Genomic DNA, 27,168 nt, shown 5'->3' on the forward strand with positions numbered 1-27,168 from the left:
AGGAATGCAGTAGAACAGAGTGATCTAGGAATAATGGTGCATAGTTCCCTGAAGGTGGAATCTCATGTGGATAGGGTGGTGAAGAAAGCTTTTGGTATGCTGGCCTTTATAAATCAGAGCATTGAGTATAGGAGTTGGGATGTAATGTTAAAATTGTACAAGGCATTGGTGAGGCCAAATTTGGAGTATTGTGTACAGTTCTGGTCACCGAATTATAGGAAAGATGTCAACAAAATAGAGTACAGAGGAGATTTACTAGAATGTTACCTGGGTTTCAGCACCTAAGTTACAGAGAAATGTTGAACAAGTTAGGTCTTTATTCTTTGGAGCGTAGAAGGTTGAGGGGGGACTTGATAGAGATACTTAACATTATGAGGGGGATAGATAGAGTTGACGTGGAGAGGCTTTTTCCATTGAGAGTAAGGGAGATTCAATCGGGAGGACATGAGTTGAGAGTTATGGGGCAAAAGTTTAGGGGTAACAAGAGGGGGAATTTCTTTACTCAGAGAGTGGTAGCTGTGTGGAACAAGCTTCCAGTAGAAGTGGTAGAGGCAGGTTTGATATTGTCATTAAAAAAAAAATTAAAAAAAAATTGGATAGATATATGGACAGGAAAGGAATGGAGGGTTATGGGCTGAGTACGGGTGGGTGGGACTAGGTGAGAATAAGCGTTCAGCACGGACTAGAAGGGCCGAGATGGCCTGAATCTGTGCTGTAATTGTTGTATGGTTATAAAGTTTCCCTCATCCTTATCTATCATTCCACACATCTTTGTAACATCCATCATCTTTAACGGGATCCCACCAATAAGCATATATTCTATTTCTTCCCCCCCCCCCCCCACCACTCCCAGCTTTCTGCACAGATTGTTTTCAATGTGACTCCCTTGTCCACATCCCTCACCACTGATCTCCCTCCTAGCAATTATCCCTGCAGGCAGGATGTGCAACACTTGCCCATTCACCTCCTCCCTCCCTTCCATTCAGGGCCCCAATAGTCCGTCCAGGTGAGGCAACACTTCTCCTGAAAGTCTGTTAGGGTCTTCTACTGTATCCAGTACTCCCAGTGCAGTCTCTAAATTGTGGGATTGTTTATTAAGCACCTTTTCTCCCTCCACAACAGGTGGGACTTCTCAGTGACCATCTGTTTTTAATTCTACTTGTCATTCCCATTCCGACATGCTGGTCTATGGCCTCCTCTACTGCCATGAGAAGGCCGCTCTCTGATTGGAAGAGCAACGCTTTATTCTGTCTGGGTCACCTCCAACCTGACAGCATGAGAATTGATTTCTGTAGCTTAGGGTGATTTCTCCCTCCTCCCTCCTCTCCTTTTCAGTTTCCGGTTCTGGCTCCCCTCTTGCCCCTTTCACTCACCTGTCTATTACCTCCCTCGAATGCCATGCTCCGCCCTTTCTGCCATAGTCACTCTCGCTTCTTGTCAGATTCCTCTTTCAGCCCTTTACCCTTTCCACATATCACTCCCAATGTCTCATTCCATCACCCTTCCTCCACCCACATACCTTCCCCCTCATCTGGTGTCAGCTTTCACCTAACTCCTTCCCCCCCCCCACATTTTGTCCTGTTTTCTCCTTTGTTCCCAGTCCTGATGAAAGATCACAGCATGAAACGTCATCTGTTTATTTGATGCTGCCTGACCTACTGAGCTCCTCCAGCATTTTGTGTGTGACAAGAAAAAGAATTGTTCACTCTATCTAATCTTGTTTCTTAGAAAACAAACTCTGCTGCTTCACCTTGCAAGCAGACTATGTTTATCTGAGCATACTAAAGGCAAATATGAGTGGTGAAGTGGAGATACATCTGTACCAAGGGTGCTGTAAGGCACTCCTACCGTCCGCTAGCCTGCATGTCGCCCTTGGGAAAGCTGCTACATCTGCTTAGCCCCAACCCCCCCCCCAACAGTCAAGTCATGGGAGTAGGTGGTGGATGGTCGTATGAGCAGCTAGAGCAGATCACAAGTCCTGGTTATGCGACCACTGACACCAGGCAGGCAATCTCTGAAGAGTGTTGGTAATGGTTGGGGGTCACCCGGCTTGTAAAGACTCTGCCCAGAAGAAAGCAATGGTAAGTCACTTCTGTAGGAAAAACTTGCCGAGAACAATCAAGACCATGATCACCCACGTCAAAAGATGCAGCACATAACAAACAAACTAAAGACATTGATTAAAGTAACAAGACAGTCAGAATCTTTTTCCCAGGGTAAAATGTCAAGTAGCAGAGGCCATGCATTTAAGGTGATAGAGGGATCTTGTGGGACAAGTGTGTTACTCAGATAGGCATAGTGATGGAGGCAGATATGATAGCGACATTTAGGAAGCTGTTAGATTGTCGGTTGTATTTTAGAGAATAGAGGGATATGGATCATGTACTGGCAAAAGACATCTAATTTCATTAAGCATTGTGTTTGGTGCAGATATTGTGGGATGAAGGGCCTCTTCTTATGCTGTGCTCTTATGTTCCATGTTTTCATGTACTTTCAGCTAAAGTTGGATCTCATGAAATTGAAGGCAAATCAATGATCTGGTTAGGAAATTGGTACTAAAGGAGAAGACTAGAAAGAAAGAATAGAGTGACAACTAAGTAAAAGGTTTCCACCAGTAGTATATCCAGCTTTTGGAATATTGTTGCAGCCCCGACACAAAACTTGAATGATGAGATAGAAAGCCACCAATCAAAAAGTTCGCAAAAACACAGATGGGGGACTTCGTAAGCAAGGCAAATGCAAGGATTCTAATTACAGGGAGCAATTAATTACAAGATAAACAACCGGGATTTTTTTTGGTGGCAAATGGAAATACAGTGCCACCTTGAGGTAGAATTAATTTTTGAATAGTGACAAACTAGAAACGAAAACAGCATTAAAGGAAAGTGGAAATCGATTACGTACCGCATTAAATTGCCATGGTCACAAATGAAAATGATCATAAGCTTTTGAAATGTAGGTCTTTTGTATCTAGGAATTGTGTCATATCTTCACAATGCCCTGCTAAAAGTTAAAGCCGCTTGGGGACTACACCTTGGGAAAGATTTCCAGGGACTCGTAATAGCTGGACTATGCACGTCTGTACCTGCTTCCTTCTACAATATGCAGTGAAGAGCATCCTGACTCGCTGCATCACTGTATGGTATAGAATCTGCACTGCAGTGGACAGGAAGGCACGGCGACACGTAATCAAACAACGCAACACTTCACTGGCAGCAGCCTACCGGCCATCAAGGACATATATGCAGAAAGGTGCAGGAAAAGGGCCAGTAACATGATGAAGGATCTCACCCACCCTGCTGATGGACTGTTTTTCCCACTCCCGTCAGAGAAGAAGTTACATAGCACCCATGCCAGGACCACCAGACTCAAAAGTAGTTGCTTCCCCCAAGTAAAGGCTCATCAACGCCTCCACCCACTAACTCCACCACTACTTGATCATTTTTTGTCAGTCACCTTATGCACAGGCTCTCCTGTGCTTAGTGTCACTTTATGGACATACAATCAACCTATACTATATATAGGCTATCTTAGATATTCATATTTATTGAGTTCTTTGTCTTATTGTGTTTTCTCATGTTGTGTCTGATCCAGAGTGTTACGAACCCCGTAACTGGGTTACTTACCAGCAAAGATAGAGGTGTCTGTTGGAGTCTGATGATACTATTTTTAACAGTATTTATTAGTAAAAATACACAAAAATAATATCAATGCAAATATACAAATAATATACGTCGTCAATACTAAACCTAAAAGTGCGGGTATAATAATAATCAATAAGAAATAAGCTCTGTCGTTGTCTAGGGGATAATGAATTGTCCGATGGAAATCTAAAGTTCATTTCAGTTCATATAGGCTGCAGCCGTTGTTTGTTTGTCGCTGTGTTGCAATTGTTGGGGAGAGAGAGAGAGAGAGAGAGAGAGAGAAATAGAAGAATAACTTGCCGACTTGGTACAGTCTTGATCCATATCCGTCCTTTAGCTAGACCGTTCCGTGAAGGACTCGTCACCCAGGCAAGGATGGACACACACACAAGCCCCCCACCGGTCTCGTATGTTTCTCCTGGTGTGTCTGAGGGGTGTTCCCCAGACCCGTCTTTTATCCTCACTCACGGGGTCTCAGATGTCAGTCAGGTTGGGATGATGCAATCCCTCAACCAGACCACTCTGGTTGTCCCCTGAGGGGTTTCAATGAATAGTACAGTACTCAATACACAATTCCTGCTCCAAGAGACAATAGCAGTAATCAGTGGTTCCGTTCCGCTTGTGTTAGGAGACATTCCACCTTGTTGCGTATTCTGCGTTGTCCATAACAACTGCCTTTGCTGTGATCCTGCGTCTCTCTCTCTCTCATTATTGACATGATGTGTATCTCTCTCATTTCCTGGGTCTCAGACCCGAAATAATAGCGATCTTGCGATTCTCAAAAAGGAGGGGGCGACTTTGTACCCTTCGGCCCCTCAGAGTTGCTCCACATTCGTAACAAGAGTAACAATTATTTTGTTCTTGACACTTGTGTACTGAAAATGACATTAAACTATCTTGAATTTTCAAATGTTAAAACTCTGAGGAGGAATTTGAGAAACTAAGTTTTAAAACTCGAAGTGTGGAATGAAAAGGCTGCTAGAATCAATATTTTAAGGTATTTCTCTGGAGCATTTAGATAATAAAGACTCCCACATGGACTATTGTTTATTGGCTACACTGTAATTCCCAAACTCCTAGACCTAGGGCTAAGCACCTCCCTGTGTACTGACCAATGGATGCAATCAGCAGGGATAGGCAGCAAACATTTTGCCATGAGCAAGAAAGCTTCTCAGGAAGCTGAAGGAATTAGCCATGTTCCTTCTGACCCTCACCAATTTGTATTGAACCATTTCTGCCTGTGTTGCAACTGATTATCTTCAGCTTGGTGTCTTGCTCTTGGAGGAGGCATGGGCCATATTTCTGTACTCCTGTAAACTTAATTTTAAAATTTCAGACTTTACTGTTGTAGATGTGGGAACCAACCAGTTTTGTCTTGCATCAATATGTTTTGTTTTAAAAATTGATTTAATAAATGAGTTATTCTTTCTTACCTCGGCACAGCTTTGGTGCTGGTCTCACTCCAGTGGTTGTGCGTTGATGAAGATGGCAGCTATTCCTGAAACTGCTGATGACAGCACTTCACAAATGGACAAAGGCTGGATTGACAGGTTGGTAGTTGGCTTCCACTCCCATGCCCACCTTCTTACTCTGGTTTCTTCCCACCCCCACCCCACGGATACTGCCTGACCTGCTGAGGTCCTCTAGAATTTTTTGTGCTACACCGTGGTTGGGTCTTGTTTGTAATGTGCATGTAGCTGAATTTCAAATTCAAATGGATATCTTTTACAGTTTGAACTTTTTTATTTTTACTCCTATTTGGGGGAATGTACACTGCTATTGCTTGCAGATGATTTGGATGACTTGCTTACAAAATGGATCTGAACAAAATAAAATAAGTACTGATAACACAAACAATTTTGAGTTTGTTAAATACAACGATGTGCTTTCTCAATGTTGCATTGACACTAGAATAAGTTTTTCTAATCAGTCATGCAAAGGTCTTGTAGTATGACCTTGCATCCTGCTATCCTTTAATATGACCATTTCTTACCAATCTCTTCTAATAGTACCATTGAACATTACAGCACAGAAACAGGCCCTTTGGCCCTTCTTGGCTGTGCTGAACCATTTTTCTGCCAGGTCCCACTGACCTGCACTTGGACCATATCCCTCCATACCCCTCTCATCCATGTACCAGTCCAAGTTTTTCTTAAGTGTTAAAAGTGAGCCCGCATTTACCACTTCATCTGGCAGCTCATTCCACACTCCCACCACTCTGTGTGAAGAAGCCTCCCCTAATATTCCCTTTAAACTTTTCCCCCTTCACCCTTAACCCATGTTTTTGTATGCAGTTTTCTAATTAATTACATGGAAAATGGAATTCAATGTTTTAGATAGATAGATAGGTAGATACTTTATTCATCCCCATGGGGAAATTCAACTTTTTTTCCAATGTCCCATACACTTGTTGTAGCAAAACTAATTACATACAATACTTAACTCAGTAAAAAATATGATATGCATCTAAATCACTATCTCAAAAAGCATTAATAATAGCTTTTAAAAAGTTCTTAAGTCCTGGCGGTTGAATTGTAAAGCCTAATGGCATTGGGGAGTATTGACCTCTTCATCCTGTCTGAGGAGCATTGCATCGATAGTAACCTGTCGCTGAAACTGCTTCTCTGTCTCTGGATGGTGCTATGTAGAGGATGTTCAGAGTTTTCCATAATTGACCGTAGCCTACTCAGCGCCCTTCGCTCAGCTACCGATGTTAAACTCTCCAGTACTTTGCCCACGACAGAGCCCGCCTTCCTTACCAGCTTATTAAGACGTGAGGCGTCCCTCTTCTTAATGCTTCCTCCCCAACACGTCACCACGAAGAAGAGGGCGCTCTCCACAACTGACCTATAGAACATCTTCAGCATCTCACTACAGACATTGAATGACGCCAACCTTCTAAGGAAGTACAGTCGACTCTGTGCCTTCCTGCACAAGGCATCTGTGTTGGCAGTCCAGTCTAGCTTCTCGTCTAACTGTACTCCCAGATACTTGTAGGTCTTAACCTGCTCCACGCATTCTCCATTAATGATCACTGGCTCCATATGAGGCCTAGATCTCCTAAAGTCCACCACCATCTCCTTGGTTCGCAAAATGTCAGTCATTTGGAAGTCAGCAGTTCTTGCAGTGCCCTGTTACTTGCAGGAAAACCAAATCATTGGGTGTATTGGACCATCTCTGTCCCATTGAAACTACCTAGGGAAAGGCAACAGATGAATGTTCCAGCTATTAGCACATTATGAAAGATGTATCCCAGCCACTCAATGCACAGTTCAAGGACAGATCTGTTTTGTTTCTTAACTTTCTGGTCAGTTGTATATTCATGCAGCCATTCCTCAACACTAACAAATAATTGGGTATATTTTGGTGTCTGCAGTTTGTATTCAAAAGCTTTTGAAACAGAAAACTGATGAATATTAAGAGGTTCTGCTCCTTAGGATTTGCTACCATTCTAAATAAGATTCTTCAAATTTAATTCTGTATATTCAAAATGTTGAAGTTCAAAGTAAATTTATTATCAAAGTTACATGTATGTCACCATAGAACCCTAAGGTTTGTTTTCTTGTGGGCATACAGAATACCTTAAAGAAACACAATAGAATCTATCAAAGATTGCACACAACAGGACAAACAGCCAATGTGCAATAGACAACAAGCTGCAAATACAAAAGAGAAAAAAAACAATAAATAAATGAATATTGAGAACATGAGATGAAGAGTCCTTGAAAATGAGTCCATAGGTTGTGGGAACATTTCAGTGTTGTGGCAAGTGAAGTTATCACTTCTGGTTCAAAAGCCTGATGGTTGAGGTGTCTGGTTTCTGGCAACTCTGGGTTAAGGGTAGCATGTGTAGGAGACTTGGTCTCTTTCCTTTTGTCTTGGCGGTTACACTGAGGTGGTAACCAGTACTGAAGAGCCATTGGGAAAATATGCTCCAGTCTTAGAAGGCCTGACCACACTCTTGGCTAATTATCTATTTGTTGAATATTTAATTTTGTAGTCTGTCTAACTTGGGGGGAATTTGGATGCTTGGTCAAATCTTTTACTGTTTGTAAATAAATAATTAATATGCTTATTTGTAGTCAGTGTCCTCTGCCTCATTCATCAAACCCGTGAACCTGCTTCACATTACACAGTTGGAAGTTCTTGTACTGCCTACCATAGATGAGTAAGATAAAGTGGTCCATGAAATGGAGTTCTCCTGCAGATGGTGTTCACCTCATATCCTTGCTGACCTGAGTTCCCCAGTCTCTGCTGCATTGTTGTCATGCAGTTCAGGTCTTATAGAGAAAGTTGGTAGGGGATGGGTGTTGAATCCAATATCTGGGGCTAATTAAATAATTGATCTGTCCAAGTGATTAGTATTAAGAGTGACTTCTTAAGTCACTTAAGAAGATCAACTTTTAGAATCAAGAAACTTCAAAATTCCTACTTTGTTTGCCTAAAGGAAAATCTCCTGTAATATTTTAAAATGAATCAGTAGAGCATGCCCCAGAATTGCTCTTTGCCCTAAGCTGCATGCACTATGAATGAGAGAAGTGTACAGAAATAGTGAGAACTGTATACAAATCAATGTATCCTGCCTCTCCCTTTTTACACTAATATGATATTCTCTTGTGGTTATTTTAGGTTGCTTCATGTTCTTGGAGAAACGCATCCCTTGAATCACACCGTCAGGACAGAGGTCCTTTCAACCACTCTCCCAAATCTGCAGGATATACAGGCTTCGTACAGTAGATTTAAACAGCAATTTCTGATGGGTAATTTTGTACATTAAATAGAAACAATATACCATTCTTTATGGATTTAGTTTATAATCCCAGTTTGAAACCACTTGTTTCTTCAATTTTCTTTGAATAAACACTTAATTTCTGACCATTGTAGATTTGGGATTAAGGTATCATTCTACATTTCTTGATTTTTTTTTAAATGAGGAATCAATTTGTTGGTATTTTATGAGGGTATTTAATTCAGGGTATCTAATTGTTCCTTTAAGGAAAATTTATATTTGATATTTTTTACTGTGTGATCTTAGATATCATTAGTTCTTGAAGCTTGTTTGAATCGTTCTAGAAACTCAAATATATTCGGCCTGATATCAGGAAATGTTTCTCTCCAAAGTGTAGGAGTGGATTCATATCAAAAGATTTTGTCATGGATGAATGTTTTTAAATATGGTTTGTATTTAAGTAGGTGGAAGCCATAAAAAATGGATGCTTGGTGGTATTGTATAAGCAGTTTTCTTCTATTTAAACAAAAATCCAACTGGCTCTGTATAGTTTATTTGCCAATTGAACCTTTCAATAGTATGTACGTCTTTTTTTTTATCTTTATCAAATTTGGAAAATAATCAGATGGAGAGGAAGTTCAAAATTCTGAAGTGCAAAGAGACTTGGGAGTCCTCTTGCAGGATTCCCTAAAGGTTCATTTGTAGGTTGAGTTGGTGGTGAGGAAGGCATATGTGAAGTTAGCATTTGTTTCGAGAGTACTAGAATATAAAAGCAAGGATGTAATGCTCAGGCTTTATAAGGCACTGATAAGGCCTCAGAGTATTGTGAGCAGTATAGGGCTGATTATCTGAGAAAGGATGTGCTGTCATTGGACAGAGTTCAAAGGAGGTTCACGAAAATGATTCTGGAATTGAAAGACTCATTATGTGAGGAGTGTTTGATAGCTCTGGGCCTGTACTCACTAGAATTCAGAAAAATGGGGGTGGGGATCTCATTGAAACCTAGTGAATTTTGAAAGGCCTCATTGGAGAGGAGGTTTCCTATGGTGGGAGAGTCTGTGACTCTCTCCTAGGAACTCTGCTCCTATATCTTATGGTTTTTATATACAGAATTATTGGAAGACAGCTTTTGACCAATCTGATTATATTTTGAACTATATATCATTTACCTGTAATTTCGTTATTGTTATCTTTCTCCAGATAATGCCGCAGATTTCTGGGAATCTGACATTAAGTGGTTGTCCACCATAGAGAATGTAAATTGGTTGGAAATTATCAGGTTTGTGCATCTTTTCTAAATGACTCTTAAATCCTGGTCCGTGTGCTAGTTATTTCTTGGGTAAACATACTGAAACACTTGTTTAAAAATCTCCATTAGCAAAGCGGGTCATAGTCTTACAGTGTGGAAAAAGTCCTTCAGCCTAACCCATCTGTGTTGCCCAGAGAGCTAATCCCATATGACTGCATTTAGACCATCTTCTAAATCTCGCTTAACCATGTACTTATCTAGATGGTGTTTAGATATTACTAATGTGCCTACCTCAACCACCATCTTTGACAGTCCATCTGGCATGGTAGCATAATAGTTAGCACAATACTGTACAGCACCAGAGATCCACAATCGGTGTTCAATTCCCTCTACTGTCTGTAAGGGGTTTGTATATTCTCTGTGTGTGATCGCATAGGTTTCCTACATGTATTCCAGTTTCTTTCCACGTTGGAAAGATGTACGGGCCATGGTTTGTAAGTTGTGAGCATTGCCTATTGCTGTCAGAAGCATGATGCTTGTGGGTTGCCCCAGCACATGTTTGGATTGTGTTGTTCCTTAATACAAATGACACATTTCACTGTATATTTCAATATACATGTGACAAATAAAGCTAAGTTTTAAAATCTTTCCAACAGTTAACCAGCACTCTGTGAAGAAGCTGCCCTGGTGTCCCTTTTAAATCTTTGACCTATTGTCTTAAGCTTGTGCCTTTTTTTTTAAAGCTGTGGGGGAAAAAGACTACCTGTCTGTGCCCCTCATGATCTTGTATACCTCTGTCAGGTCACATCTCAATCTCCTACATTTCAGTGAATAAAATCCTAGCCTACACAGCCTCTTCTTGTGACTCGGACCCCAACTCCAGGCAACATTTTGATTAAATCTTTTCTGCGCTCTTTCAAGCTCACTAACTTCTTTCCTATAACAGATCAACCAAAACTGTACACAATACTCCAGGTGCCGCCTCACCAATGCCTTGTATGACTGCGGTCTAACTTCCCAACTCCTATACTCGTTGCCCTGATTGATGAAAGTCTGCATGCCAAATGTCGTCTTCATCACCCCACCCCATGTACCTGCAATGCACCTTTATAATCCAAGACATGTCTTCTCCCAAAATGCAGTACCTCACATACTATGTCCTCATCTGCAACATAAAAACCTCGTACTAGGTCCATGAGTAGTAATGTTTAAAGTAATTATTTTTTGCTTAATTTAAATTTTAATAATTATGAATTATTTATTGCTTCCTTCTCACAGAAATTGTAGAACATCCATGTTAGTGATAATGTAATTCTGGATCATTTAGACCATTGGGTATATAATACACATTCTGTCTTTGAGCTTTTAATAGAGTGCACTTAATAATGAGAAATTTAATAACAAAATTGAAGAAATTCCCATCGCTTAATCTCAATGCACAAAGCTGGTGAAGAGTGAAATGCTAATACAAAGCAGGAGGTTCTACTGATTACTACAGACAAGTGCAATCTTTCAGTCATTGCATCTATGATAGAAGCAGATTCTCTTTGAATTTGTGGCTGCGCAATTGTTTCTTTTTAACCTCTTCAGTCTGTTCCAGTTTGAGATGTACACTCAGAGGCCACTTTATTATATACTGAGTGTACTGAATCAAGTGGCTGCTGAGTGTATATTCATGATCTTCTGCTGCTGTAGCTCATCCACTCCAAGGTTCAACATGTACATTCAGAGATGCTCTTCGGCACACTGATGTTGTAATGCGTAGTTATTTGAGTTACTGTCACCTTGTCAGCTTGCACCAGTCTGGCCATTCTCACTGACCTCTCTCATTAACAAGGTGTTTTTACCCAGATAAATGTTGCTCGCTGTATGTTTTTTGTTTCTTATACCATTTTCTGTAATCTGGAACTGTTGTGCATGAAAATCCCAGGAGATCAGCAGTTTCTGAGATACTCAAACCACCTCATCTAGCACTGACAATTATTCCACAGTCAAAGTCACTTAGGTCACACGTCCCCACTCTGATGTTTGGTCTGAACAACAACTGAACCTTTTGACCATGTTTGCATAATTTTATGCATTGAATTTCTGCCATATGATTGGCTGTTTAGATGTTTGCATTAGTGAGGTGTACCTACTAAAGTAGCCACTAACTGTAGGCTCTATCCTTTGCAGGCAATGTCTGAAAAAGGCCTTGGATGTTGTCGAATGCCTGGAGCACAAGAACACATCCGTGGTGCTTGTTGGTGAGAAAGAATTTGAATATTCTGTGCATGATATTGATTCCTTTGAAAAATTAGCATTTTTCAAGTTGGAGAAAATGTAATAAATTAGAAGGCATGAAAACCATTCCTTTGTGTTCATTTATTTAATCAGAACTGTTTCAATTTTTGGTCCTAATAATTTTCCTAATTGGAAAACCTATTTTAAGTGTGTTCCTATTTTGTTTCCAATATGCAGAAGAAAATTGCTCTGACCTGTGCTGTGTAATAGCTAGTCTGGTCCAGGTGATTATGGATCCACATTTTAGGACCATAACTGGCTTCCAGAGTTTAATTCAGAAGGAGTGGCTGATGGGCTGCCATTGCTTCCTGGACCGATGTAATCATCTGCGAGGCAATGATAAAGAGGTAAGGGTGAAGCTACACGTGGCAATGACTTACCACTGCTCAGTTAAAAGTAGATAGTTATGTCAAATGCTGAAATATAAGGTCACCTCAATTTGTCTATTACATTCATTACATTTTTGCAAATATTAAGAAGATGATAGTTGGGGGGGGGGGGGTATAGGGCCAGAGGGGCCAACCTCAGAATAGAAGGACATCTCTTTAGAACAGAGATGAGAGGGAATTTCTTTAGCCAATGGGTTGTGAATCTGTGGAATCCATTGCCACAGATGCCCTTGGAGGCCAAGTCATTGGGCGTATTTAAGGCAGAAGTTGATAGGTTCTTGACTAGTCAGGGCGCCAAAGGATAAGAGAGAAGGCTGGAGCATGGGGTTGAGACGGATAATAAATCAGTCATGATGGATTTGCATTGCAAACAAGATGGACCGAATGGCCAGAATCCGCTCCAATGTCTTAGTCTTGGAGAACTAGGAGAAGGAGTCGGCCTTCTGGCCTCTCGCGCCTACTCCGCCATTCAATAAGATCATGGCTGAACTAACTGTGGACTGAGCTCTGCCTATCTGCCTTTCCCCAAACCCTTAATTTGCCTGCAATGCAAAAATCTATTTGTATATTATATATTTAATAAGGTAGCTCCTACTGCTTCCCTGGACAGAGAATTCCACAGATTCGTTACTCTGTGGGGTGGGGGGGGGGGGGGGGGGGAGAGAACATTGCCTTCATAAATCTATTCCCCTGAATCTTGATGTTCTGTTCCCTAGTCCTAGTCTCACCTATGTACCAGTGGAAACAACTTTCCTGCTCCTACCTTGTCCACCCCTTTCATAATTTTGTGTTTCTGTAAGTTGCTCTCTCATTCTTTTGAAATCCAGCAAGTATAATCCCAGGAGGCTCACTGAATAAAAGGCTGAAATCCATCTCTCCTCTGATTTGAGTCACGGAATTGCCCATTTTTACATAGACCAAGCTTAAATCAGATATTGAGGAGGGGTGTATGCTCAGTGTTATCATGGGAACTCTGCATAATTTTAAGGTAATAGTTAAACGAGAACTGATCTTAAGGTTTGAATTTCACCACTCTGCAATTCAGCATCATGGAATGAACTGATCTATGTCATTAAATCATACCCCAGTCAAGGTAATGAAAAGCAGGCATTGTAAGGAATATGTAAGGATTTCAAAACTATTGCCTTCAGCCAAAGAAGCGATGAATAGGGCAAATTGCTTGCCACAGGAATTTTAAATTAATAACTGCTTAGCTTTAAATTGCAAGTGTAGAAAATTTGGGTTACAACCCTGATGACAAAACACTAGACGTTCGCAAAACCAGCTGTAACCATGGAGCAAAAAGGTAGTTAATATTTTGGGTAAACACAGGAGATTCTGTAGATGCTGGAAATCCAGAGTAACTCAGACAAAATGCTGAAGGAACCCAGCAGGCCATGAAGGGATATGGGGAGAAGGCACGAGATTGAGGCTGAGAGGAACTTCAATTCTTAGCTGAAGATGAGCATTATAGAAGAAGCTTTGAATACACAGGATAATCCATTACTAATATCTATCCTGTATGATGGAGTAGATAAACTAAAGGTGGAATTGACCATTGTAGTAAACAAAGGTGGCATTTGATGGTATTGGAAAATGGAAGTTGAAAGTAATGTTAATTAAAATCATTCCAGTTCTATCTAGGCCATTATTGTACCAATAAATAAGGAAATAAGTATGACAAATGTGCATAATATTTTGGTATTGTTAGGGCCCGTGTATTTTCCCATGAAGATAGCATTTAAAGATTCAATATTCAGGATTGAGTATCATTTCCATACATAAGTGTAAAGAAGAACAAAACAATTGTTACTCTGCCTCCAATGCAGCATTAAAAAAGCACACCAAGCATAAAGACACAACAAAAATCACAATAAATATAAGATTAGCTTGCATATATCAGCTGATTTAATGTGCATAAAGTGGTACTAGGTACAGAAGAATCTGTACATGAGGTAAGATAGGAAATGATAAAGTCGTGCTGGTGGAGCGGTTGGTTAGTCAGTGGAGGTGGTGATCACCCTGACTCCTTGGGGGAAGTAACTGTTTTTGAGTCTAATGGTCCTGGCGTCGATGCTGCGTAGCCTCTTCCCTGATGGGAGTGGGGCAAACAGTCTGGGTGGGATCCTTAAGATATTGCTGGCCTTTATAATGGCATCTTGCTGTACGTGTCCTTGACGGCCAATAGGCTGGAGCAGATGATGCATCCAGCTGCTGTCAGGCCCTCCTGTCTGCCTCTGCAGTTTCCATACCACACAATGATATGGAAAAAGTGTCAATAAAGCTAATGTTTTTAAACTTTGGCTTTGAAAATGTAGTGACTTGCAAAGCCTTCCCTAACCCCGTATGGGTCTTGGAAACCTGCCTCTCCCCACAACACTGGCCACATTCAGCATTGGACAGAGGAGTGGACAGCTGTTGACATCTGGCATTTGGGTTTGACCTCTGCTGTTGTTGGATCTAATGTACAGCAAGGCCCCAGGATTAAAAAGGAAATGTAGAGATGAATGGGTTTACTCACTGCCCTTCTTGGTTATTGTCTCAATTGCCATGACAACTGGTGGAAGCCAGGTTGCCTTTTGGTCTGCATCTCTGCCCAGATCCAATGCAGTATTAACTGAATCCTCTTGCATTGCCCTGAAAATGATAGCAATTGCATACCAGCTCAGTCTGCCCACACCCAGAGCAGATATATACCTGCACTCCACCCCTCCCCTTGCAGGGCCTTGCCTAAGCTTGGCATTGAGCATAACCAAGGTATTCGATGACGCCTCATTCAGGAATGCTGGAACTGGCAGAACAAAGTTGGGAGGATTGTAGGACTTTAAAATCTGAAGATTCAGGAGAAATTGTTAGAGATTACAAAGGCAAAATGTTTTCCTTTCAGTGGCTAAAAATGGGGTATTTTACCATTTAACAGAACAATTAAAACTACAGTGAATGTAGAACCCTACAGCACAATACAGGCTCTTAGTCCCATGATATTCTGCCATGCTGTTAACTTAATCTGAGATCAATCTTGCCCCACCTTCATCATTCCCCTCCATTTTGCTATTGTCCATGTTCCTATCCAAGAGTTTCTTAAATGTCCTTAATAGATTTTGCCTCTACCACCACCCCTTGCAGGGTATTCCAAGCACCCACCACTCTGTGTCAAAATAAAAGCATCAACTTGCCTCTGACATCCCCCCATACATTCTTTCAATCACATTAAAACTATGCCCCCTGGTACGAGCCATTTCCACCCTAGGGGGAAAAGGTCTGAGCATCCACTCAATGTATGCCTCTTATCATTTAGTACATGTTTATCAAGCTTCCTCTCATCCTCTTCCCCTCCAAATAGAAAAGCCCCAGCTCACTCACTCGCTGCTCATTACATCGCTGGTGTTTAGTACAGCAATGAAGGTCCTCCCTCTGCCTGTCCATACTGTCACACTCCAATAAAGAAGGATTCTTCATAGCTGTTTCCGTAACATACTTTTTGACCAGTCATGGTTGTTAGCCCTGTGGTGACCCCCATCCCCTCCCCAAACCTGGAGGACCAGTGGACCACTCTTGGTCTGGCCTGTACCCTTTGACCTGTTTGACATGGGTGACCCTACCAGGAGCCAAAGCACAAGGACCTGACTCCAGCCAACATAGCTCTCCAGGTCATTGAAGTATGCATGCCTCCAAACCGTACAACAAGGTTGTGGTCCTCTTGGAGGAGCTCACTTCACTTCATTATTCCAGTTGTTTGTGCTGCAGATCAGATTAGTAAGAGACAGGCTTTGGTTTTATTACCTATTGTAATGGTTACGTACAGTTTGCTTAGATCTGTGCATTTGCTTGTAAAATATGATTTAAAAAAAATATCTTTGCTATTTTTCTTACACTTCAAGGCACCAGTTTTTCTTCTCTTCTTGGAATGTATATGGCAGTTGCTTCAGCAATACCCACCGGCCTTTGAATTTACAGAGACCTACTTGACTATATTGTCAGACAGTATGTATGTCCCCATCTTTAGCACCTTCCTGTTTAATTCACCACACCAAAAGGATAATACCCAAATGGTAGGTGTCTCTAATTAGTACAAAATGTTTATAGATTGTTTGCAATTTATTTGCTTTAGTTACTTGGTTTGCTATTTAATGTTTTATGGTGTCTGTGGTACTTAATGACTTCATAACTTTCAGTATAATGTTCCTGAGGAGCAGCAGATGTTGATCAAGGGAAGGTCCTTGAGTGAATGTCAGACAACACATTTCAAGCATGCCACTGATATTAAACCTGATTCTGAGGTAATGATGCAGGTTGAGAGGACAAGTCTTCCATCGGCTGATATTTCTGGCAACTGGAAACAGAAGATCATGGCTCCATCTGCCAATAAAATAACACTTCTAAGCTTGTCAGGCAGCATCAATGGAAATGAATAAACAGTTGACATTTCAGGCTGAGAACTGACCTGATGAAGGATCTCTGTCCAAAATGTCGACTGATTATTCATTTCCATAGATGCTACCTACAGTCTTATAAAATGGCCCAGTGTATCAGACGTAAAGCCCTTCCCACCATTGAGCACATCTACACAAAATGTTGTTGCAGGAAAGCGATATCCATCATCAAGAACCCCCACCGCCGCCACCACCACCACCCAGGATGTACTCTCTTCTCGCTGCTAGCATTAGGAAGAAGGTACAGGAGCCGCAGGACTCACAGCACCAGATTTAGGAATAGTTATTACTCCTCAACCATCAGGCTCTTGAACCAAAGAGAATAACTTCACACAGCTTCACTTCATCATTGAAATGTTCTTACAACCTATGGACTCACTTTCAATGACTCTTCATCTCATGTTCTCGATATTTATTGCTTATTCATTTATTATTGTTTATTTCCTCATTTGCACAGTTTGTCTTTTGCCTACAGGTTGAAGCTCAAGTTGGTGTGGTCTTTCATTGATTTTATTATGGCTATTATTCTATTGTGGATTTATTGAGTATGCCTGCAAGAAGATGAATCTCGGGGTTATATATGTTGATGTACTTTGATAATAAATTTACTTTGAACTTTGAATAGTGCATATTGTCATACCATTTGGTTAAGGTCAATGAAAGCTGCCTTGTAATCTGTTTGTCAAAATAATATGTTATTCATTTGCTTTGCAGCTTGGTGAAGATCGGGGTATGCTTTGTAGATCTTTGAAGCTTCCCACTGTGTGGGAATGGTCTGTTCAATTTGAGCATTCTGTTCAAGCACTCTTTTATAATCCACTTTATGTTGGAAAGCCAAAATCTGGAAGTGTTAAAAGGACTCAGCGTGCTAAGGTAATTGCTTTAAATTTTGTTTCGAATTTGAGTCAGACACAGCAAAGAAGTGGGCCCTTTGACCCATATGCTGACCAAAAACCATTCATTTGTACCAATCCTACATTAATCTAATTTTGTTCTCCGTACTTTCCCATCAAGTCCTCCCAAATTTGACCATTCGTTTACACACTAGGGACAATTAAGTGGCCAGTAAACCAATCAACATGCACATCTTCAGGATGTGGCAGGGAAGCAGAGTGCCTGGAAGAAACACACAGAGTCACAGGAAGAATGGGTAAACACCGTAGAGACAGAAGTCAAGATTGAACCTTGATCTCTGCTGCAGTGAGCAGTTGCTTTACTAGATGCACCATTGTGCAACCTGCTGAGTATGTGTACATACAAGATTCTGCAGATGCTGGAAATCTAGAGCAACACACACAAAGTGCTGGAGGAACTCAGCAGGTCACGTAGCATCTACAGAGAGGAATATAAACGGTCAATGTTTCAGGCCGAGACTCTTCATCAGGACCTGATGCATGGTCCTGACCCAAATCATCGATTGTTTATTATTCTTGAAGTAAATGTGTATACTTTCATCTTTAAAAACGGGGAATTTTCTTTATGACCATAAGAAATAACCGAATTAGGCCATTTGGCTCACTGAGTCTGCGCCAATATTTGATCACAAATGATTTATTATTCCCTCTCAACCCCTTCTCCCCATAACCTTTGACATCCTTTCTAATCAAGAACATATCAACCTCCATTTTAAATATACCCAATAATTTGGCATCCACTGTCCTCTGTATTAATGAATTCCATAGATTCACCTCCCACTGGCTAAAGAAATAAAGCAACATCTCTGTTCTAAAAGGACGTCTCTCTATTCTGAGCTCTGTCCTCTGGTCCTAGACTCTCCCACCACTAGAGGAAACATCCTCTCCATTTCCATTCTATCTAGGCCATTGAATATTCTATGAGATCCCTCTTCATCTTATTGAACTCTGATAATTACAGGTTAATCCTGTATGTTAACCCTTTCATCCCCTAGATGACTCTCACAAACCTCATCTTGCCCCCTGCCCCTCAAACAGCAGCACATCCTTTCTTAGATATGGGGCCCCAAAACTGTTCACAATGTTCCATATGTGGCCTGGCTAGTGCCTTGTACCTCAGCCTTACATCTTTGCTTTTATTTTCTGGTCCTCTTGAAATGAATGCTAATGCTGCATTTGCCTTACTGCCCAAACAACCTGCAATTTAACTTTGTGAAATGCTCACTAATACACTCATAAATTAGATGTTCGGGTTAGTGTCCGTTCAGTCTTAGCATTCTATTAAAAGCTCAGCTGCATCACATTCAACATGATTTTAACTTTATCAATCTCCTTCACAGTGCAAAGCGTTGGCGTTCACATCAGATCACTGCTTCTGTCTTGGTGGCTTCACTGAAGTTTTTAGAAAAGTACTTTGTGAAGGATTGGGGTATGATTGTGATAACAATTTTTAGGGCCAACATATATAAAACCTCAATTTTCAGCCTTAAATTGCACCTGCCATGTATTCTCCCACTTACCTAACAAATCTGCATCACATTTGCTCCTTCCTCACAGTTTATTTTTCACACATCCGAATCTTTCGCACCAGTTTTGTGCCAGCTGTGTACTTGGAGATATTAATATTTAGAACCTTCATTCAAATTATTGACATATCAAAAATCTGGCCTTTATTTAAAATCAGGTAACCTCTCTAGACAGGCGAATAACTGGAATTCAGCGCTGATTCCTGCCACCCAGAAAATGGCCTGTTTATTTCTAGTGTTTCATATCTTATCAACAAATTCTCAATCCACATTGGCAAGTTACACTCAATTCCATGTATTTTATTTTGCATTTTCTTGTGACTTTTTCAAATACCTTCTAAACGTCCAAAAACACTGCATCTTTACTAGTCACACCCTCTAAATACAATGTAGGTTTTTCAAGCAAGACTCCTCTCTGATAACCCCAAGGTTCTCCATGTTGGTCTTAAAAATGGTGGTCACGGTCATTATGCTAATATTTTCCATGTTCTGTTATCTTTTATAATAGGTTCCAGTGTTTTCCTTGCTGCTGATGTTGAGCTTACTAATGAGTACTTCCCAGTTTTTCCTCCTCATCCCGCCCAGCTCCCCCCCCCGCCCCATAAAGAGAAAATACTGCTAATGTTTGGGCTGGGTATCATATATGGAAGGAAGGAAAATAGTGTTTTGTGTTAATGTGCTTATTTAGTTTTCAATGAAATGGGATTTTAGCAAGCATTTATTTGTCACCAAACTATGCAAATGCTTGAGTCAAACAGCATTAATTCAGGCTTTTGGGGATAAAAGCATTTGCGCATTCTACTTGTTGAGGTATGCAAGTTATTTTCTTTAAATAGCAACCTGTGAATTATTAATAGGCTTTTGGGTTCCCAGTGCATTTGTTTCTCCAAATAAGCTGTGACTGGAATCTTGCCTGGAGAAGGTAACAGGTGTGAGCAAAAGGGCAGATTTTTGAGAAGACTGCGTAAAGGTCCCATCAAATGAGTTAGTGAGAATCGAGTATTTGTTGTAATGAAACCATATTTATTGTAAGTAGCTAGCATTTTTTTAAAAAAAACTTCATTAACTCTATCTTGGAAAGCAGAGAGATTTAAATTATGACCTTTTCCATTCAATAATGTGCCAGTTATGACTGACTGTAGATTATTCACAAGGGGAGTGGTATTGTCATATTTAAGTAAATTGCCTTATTCATATCATCAAAGGAATCTGCACAGAAGTACTTGGAGATTGTCCATGAAAAATTTCTGGATATACCAGAGGTATTTTAAGGTCTTCAATTTTTGATCAGAACCATCTACTAACTTTAGTGGGAGGGTGCATGTGGGGTAAACTCGCATTTCGGTTACATGTGCCTAAATTCTAAGAAGCTATTGTTCAGATCAGCGGCTATATTTAAAATGGTAACATTGACAGTGGATGGATAAACTATAGTTCAATTAGACTGCATAAAAACGTCTAAACTCTTCCCATAAAGTTTGCATTACAAAGAGCCATTGTATTAAAAAGCTCTGTGTGAGCCCTCTGTCATAGATCATCTATTGGAGAAGTTTTTATGTTGGAACTTTTAAGTTTAGAAAAAGTTTGTCCTTGGATCTTTCCAAAGGGGGAAGGTCTTTCTAACCTTGCACCAGGATGAAAAAAGGATATTATATCATTTAATATCCATAGCTTTTATTACTTTAGTGGGATGCCTGAAACAGTCCAGAATACTTGAAATTAGAATAATATTTCCATGTTTGAATTTTATTGTATTCTTTGATTTTTGTATTCCATGGTCCTTTTTAGAAGCTTCAAAGATATTGTCCTTGTACAAGGCCAATCAATGATAAGTGTTTAGAGAAAACATTTTGCAACTTAATATAAAATCAATCTTTGGATTTTCCCCCTGCTGTGCTCCTCACTAAGTAAATGTGGAACTTGGCCAAATGGATTGGAAATCTTCTTAAGTTGACCTGTGATCTGCATTGATAAGCTGGCCATGGTCAGTGATGAGGAGAATCAATCTTGTCTGCTTTTCTCCTCCCCTCTCCTCCCCAGGTAAATTGCTTATCAATATTCCAGTTTAGGCTAGCACAGAACCAATAGCTACATTTCATTAAGGCATTAGAAGCCTACTGTTATCCCGGAAGTCAGGTCCCAGAATTATGTTGGACTCTTGAATGCAGGGAAGGGAAGCAGCATTTTGATCTTTCACATTGTCCACATTTTATTTTGTAGTTTCAGTGCATCTTCATCTTTAATTCAAGAAACTTAGTTATAATTGTTTCATAAATTTCCAAGGTGCTTAATTTGAGGGGGTGGGGTGATGGTTCGAAAGGAGAAGGATCATTTATATAAAAGATTTTTATTTTTTTTAAAAGTAATCATGTTGATATTTTAATTTACCACATCTATCTGAAAGTGAAAATTACCCCCATGAATCTTGCCTGTGTGCATGCTGTGCTGATTCACTGGCTGTTTTGTTTGAATGGAAACAATGCAAATGGCTCACCAATATCAATTATTTCATGCTACACTTCTATAAGCCGAACAATTCTAAATATTTGATGTGCTGTCATTTTCTGCTTCTTGATTGACTACTTTATCCATGCATGTGGGTCTTGCTATTTGATATTGTTACCATCAATCACCAACACTTTAATAAAAGTTCATTCAATTCCACCATCTTGGAAAGAACAAGTTAAATGGCAATTTAATCCATTGAAAGCTAACCCTAATAACATTGCTGTTTTGTTTGTCCTTAGCCACAACGTCAGATGTCCCTGCCATCAAGCCCATCATATCACTCTAGACCTTCACCCAAAAAAGGATTTTTGAGGGAAGAGACTGATAACTTGATAAAGACTTTCTTGGGCAAAAAGATAAGCAAGTGGACATTCACAGCTGAGGATCCTTCAGCTGACTACAGACAGTTCTATGAAAATTGGTGCAGTAAACCAGTAGATCATCATGGACTCCTGCTTCCTCTACACAATGGTCCAGCTTTAAAAGTCTGGGGCCAGCGGTACTTACGCTGGATTCCAGAGGTTCAGATACTAGGTGGCGGTTCAGCAATTGCTATGAACAAAGCCTGTGAAATTGCAGATGAAATAAAGACTTTACAGACAAAAGTATCGGAGAGGATGCTTAAAAACCATCCTTGCTCCCCGAGCACTGACGTCTTTGCACCGTTTCAGCAGAGCTGCCGTCTGTCTTCAACTTTTCCTTTTGGCACGTTGCGTAGGCAGTCTATAAAGCCTCGCATTCCAGTCTCTACAAATCTCTCCATGAGTTTTGGGTCAATGGAGAACTTGCCAGATGATGAGGAGGAACTTGGTTTGCTATAGTGCAGAACACTTTACACAACATTACAGTTTTGTTCTTTGCCCGGTGACTTTACAGAAATAAGTTTGCAAAAATTTAATTTAATTTTGTCTTACACAGCTGTGAATTTAATGAATTTCAGTGGCATTCTGTTCCAGGGTTTTCTTGTCTCATTTAGATAAAGTTTGAAGCTGCTTGTTGGTCCTTAACAGAAAGGACAATAGAACTAAACTGCTTGTTTAGTCATTTTGGCCGAAAGTTGGCTGGAGGGCATTTTTCTGTTATTATTGTAGGACATTTGGCATAAAACAATTCCAAAGTACCAGTGTTAAGGTTGGTTAAAATGTCAGGACATTTTCTAAATTACTGGTGCTGTGTAGGAAACTTGCCTAATGAATCGAAAAGATATGACTCCATTCTGAAGAACTCGTACTCTGTGTTTTACAACTGCTTTTCCTCAAACGGTTTAAATCAATCTTTTAGAATTGTTCTTTTTCAGGTGATTGTTTCTAAAACATTTCTCAGATAGTTTATATAAGAATACACATTTTCAGTGGATATTCTTTCTTCCCCCAAATAAGATTTTTGAATGCTGATAACTGGAAAATGGGCAAGATATAGAATTTTTCAATATATGCACAACATACCAACACTTGGATTTTGCTGAGAGAAAAGCAAGTAATATTTACTGTCTATTCAAATTATGGTTGCAATTACCAGGCAAACACAGGGTTATCCATTTATAGATAATATGTAGTGTCTTGCATGCAATTTTGGAGCTGCTCCTAGCTACTGAGCTCTGAAAACATCATCCTATTTGCATTTTCTGGTTTTTTTTTAAAAGAAGTTGCCATTTGTCATCATAGTTTCATTTCAGAAAATGGCAGCATAATTTACTAATATCAGCAGTGAATTACAAATGTACAAAATAATATAGATATTAAGCTGTATACAACTTTCTAAAATGTCTAATGCATCTAAAATCCAACAAGAACAAAGAATTTGCTCCAGGACTTGTACATAATGGCGTGACTTTGGGCATTAGAAATTCCCACTGTATTAGCAGATTCTGTTGAGATAGTTGATACCGGATTAACTGGTGTATGAGTTGACCTGCTGTACTTCTGACTACAGAAATGGGGGAGGGGGGGGGGGCATAAAATCTAGTGAACACTACCGGGCAGTGTTGATGTATGAACTCTGAATGATAGGCTTGGTATTCATGCAATAAATCATGTTTAAGATAGTATGGTCAGAGAAGCAGGATTAAACTAATAAAGTTATTAAGCTGAAATGTTAACTTATTTTCTCTCAATTCTCCACATATATACACAGCTTGACCTACTGAGTTCTGTTATTTTTGTACTTTTACCATCTACAGTTCTTTAAATTTATGAGAAATCCCTTACTTTGATACCAGATACCTGAAATGGAAAAGAGTATTTTTTCTTTGAAAAGCATTACGAATCAGAAATGATTACAATCTTTTTTTCATAAATAGATTCAAAACACATTTATGGAAATACTGTTTGTTCTATGGGGGAAAACATCAGTGTACTTCTGGTATAACTTGCAATTTGTTCACGGATAAGACTGCAGCAGAACCACTGTTACTTTGTTCTGTATTATGGTATTTTTTCCTCAAGCATTTCAATTGTGGATACTTATGCATTTTGTTTAATTCTTTTAATCCCTTTGTGTCCCGAGTTCAAGGACACGGTGATAGCTCAGAAAATCAAACTGCTCTATGCCAAAGAAATAATCATTCAATGGTTAAATTGCAACTGGAAGGTAATGGGGTTTAAGCCTTAAATGATTTTACAGGTTAAGAGTGCCATCTGTCTTGAAATGCTTCTGCCAAATAATAAATGATTGGTTGCATTTATGTATTTTCATTTCAATATAGGATTTAGCTTGAACTAATATTACACATATTCCCTTGGAGATACTGAAGCTAAAGTCTAATGAGGCATAAATCTTGAATTATAAAAAAGGCACAGAGACAACCTCGCTATACCATAAACTGCTGATTGTACAGTGGTTGCAAAATCTTATTAAAATTTACTATTGAATGGATTTTGTCTTTTAATGAATAGTGCATCTGTAAGTTGTTTTTGACTAGATTATAGATTTTAATCTAGTTGAGAAAGTAACTTTCCAAGTCTTCAACTATCTATTTATTTACAAACCATTCCCACAACGAGTATCAAGACCCTTTTGTTCAAAAAGCTGAGATTTCTTATTTGCATTCTCAAATGTTTACATGGAGTAATTTGTTATGATCCATCCAAAAGTCCTTAGTTTCAGCATTTTTGCACATTAAATATACCTTTCAAATTGTTGATTTTTTTTTCACTTTTCCTGCATGTTCATTTTTATTATGGAAAACTTCACATCCATTACATAGATTCTAGAGCAGATTTAATTGAAGCTGCCGAAGAAAGTGATTTTTGTTTCCACCAGGATATTATTTCTCATTATGCATTAATATTTTTGTGTGACCATAAATACTAAGTGTAATTTTTGTTTTTGAAAAGTCTATTTTTCAGTTCATTACCTTATTTATTAAGAGCCCTTTTACATTTGTTTTCCAACAAAGGTGTGTTTATTGTTCTCAAAATGCAACAGAATATTTTTATACAACCTTACAGGAAATATTTACATGAGCCCACAATAGTTTTCTTGTACCTGGGTAAACTGAATATTTTTAGTCACAATGTTCTGTACTTTTGGTTGAATTTAATGCATATTTATAGTTTGGCCTTTAATACAAAGGCACTAAAATTTTAAAAAAGCTTTAATTTTAAAGCTATATCCCTATTTAATCAACCTGTTGAATCTGGTGGTTAGATATGGCTAGTTTAGGTGGAATTGGACAATGCAATGACTAGAATTAGTATGTTGACTATATATAAATGTGAGCTTTTTTTTCTGGTTATAGGGTGCTTATATACAATAAAAATGACTGGATGTATTAAAAGAAAAGCATTACTATGTTTATTCTGCTGTGCCAAATGTCATAATACCTGCAGGTAAATGAAGAATTGGCAGTTTGCTTTTTAGTAATTTGTACAAATTACACTGAGCTTAAGCTTCAAGTAGACATGCAAAGTGAAAAACCAAGAACATTTTCTTTAGAAATGGAACATGATTTCAACTTCTCTGTCCCATCCCCTTAAAGCTCTCTGCTTGTAGAAATTGCAGTGAATCTTTTACCTTCTTGATTTTACTCCATTTCATACATTGGGTAAATCTCAGTCACCACAACACTTCATATTTTGTGTTTTTAATGTAAAGGCCATATAATTTGTCTCATTTCCTGTATATGGTAGTTCTCATTTTGTGATTTATATGCTTCTGTACATTGAACATTTTAGTTGTTTTAGAAGTGAGAAATTGACTACTGATCTGATTCACAAGCAGCCTTAACCATACTGTATTATACTGTAAATTGTGTCAAATTGCTGTATTGTGCCTTGTTAATAACAAATTCGCAAATAATTTAAGAACACTGCAAACATGGTCTGTATTTTTGTTGTTTTTTATATTATGGCACTGATATCAGAAAGGATGGGTGTTGCTGTATCCAGTGTTTTTAAAAATGAAACATTACAAATACTTTGCTTCAGTTATTTTCATCTTTAAGGCCCTGTTTCCTTAGAAAATTGTTGAAATTGTAATGTTTTCCCAATTAAAACATGAAATGAAATTTTTGGTGCTGCTTTTGTATAAACTTATCCAATATTGTACCTATGTATTAATTGTTACAATCATTCACACTCCAATCTGTCAACTAGTTTTTTCCATTGATTTTAGTTGGTGTACATAACCCTGGCACAAAACCTGCACAATTAACATTATAATTCATGTTGAAGAATAAAATTAAATTACTGAACAGTCCTTTATTCTCCCAGCACAAACAAAATGCTGGAGGAACTCAGCAGGCCAGGTAGCATCATGGAAAAGAGTAAACAGTCTGTTTTGGGCCAAGACCCTTTGTCAGAACTGGAGGGAAAAAGACAAGGTTGGAGTAAGAAGGTTGGGGAGAGGGGAGGAAGAAATGCAAGATGATAGGTGAAACCAGGGGACGGGTGAAGTAAAGGGCTGGAGAAGGAGAGGACAAGGGCCATGGAAGAAAAGGGAAGGGGGATGAGCACCAGTAGGAGGTGATAAGGTGAGAGGGAGAAATGCAATTGGGGAATGGTGAAGAGGGGGAGGAGGAAGGAGGAAGGCATGACAATTACTGGAAGTTACAGAAATGGATGTTCATACCATCAGGTTGGAGGCTACCCAGACAGAATATAATGTGTGCTCAGCCAACATGAGTGTGGCCTCATCACAGCAGTACAGGAGGCCATAGACCGACATCAAGAGAAAATCTGCAGATGTTGGAAATCCAAGCAACATACAAAATGCTGGAGAAGCTCAACAGGTCAGGCGGCATCTTATGGAAAAGAGTAAACAGTTGACGTTTCAGGCCGAGATGTTGACTACCTTTTTATTGATACTGCCTGGCCTGCTGAGTTCCTCCATATTTTGTGTTGCATGGACTGACGTGTCAGAATGGGAAGTGAAATTAAAATGGGTGGCTACTGGGAGATCCCACTTTTTTCTGGCAGACAGCGTGTAGGTGCTCAGTGAAGCAGTCTCCCCGTCTATGTTGGGTCTCACTGCTATAATGGAGGCCACACTGGG

At 39.5% G+C, this 27,168-nt stretch overlaps 1 protein-coding gene across 2 annotated transcripts in view; it reads left to right on the plus strand.

Moving 5' to 3' along the window:
* mtmr12 (myotubularin related protein 12) overlaps positions 1-26,291 on the plus strand; it is a 95,331-nt gene extending 69,040 nt beyond the window's left edge. The window contains exons 9-17 of one of the 2 annotated variants that reach the window (XM_073064254.1): positions 5,088-5,194; positions 8,274-8,404; positions 9,574-9,652; positions 11,798-11,868; positions 12,083-12,252; positions 16,176-16,346; positions 17,442-17,600; positions 20,373-20,429; positions 21,915-26,291. In XM_073064254.1, coding sequence (XP_072920355.1) covers positions 5,088-5,194; positions 8,274-8,404; positions 9,574-9,652; positions 11,798-11,868; positions 12,083-12,252; positions 16,176-16,346; positions 17,442-17,600; positions 20,373-20,429; positions 21,915-22,496 — 1,527 coding nt within the window. In that variant the 3' untranslated portion in view covers positions 22,497-26,291. The remainder of the gene's footprint in view (positions 1-5,087; positions 5,195-8,273; positions 8,405-9,573; positions 9,653-11,797; positions 11,869-12,082; positions 12,253-16,175; positions 16,347-17,441; positions 17,601-20,372; positions 20,430-21,914) is intronic. The other variant, XM_073064255.1, reaches the window with a different exon arrangement.
* Positions 26,292-27,168: the final 877 nt, after the last annotated feature.

Source organism: Hemitrygon akajei, chromosome 13 (assembly GCF_048418815.1).
Source record: "Hemitrygon akajei chromosome 13, sHemAka1.3, whole genome shotgun sequence".
NCBI lineage: Eukaryota > Metazoa > Chordata > Chondrichthyes > Myliobatiformes > Dasyatidae > Hemitrygon > Hemitrygon akajei.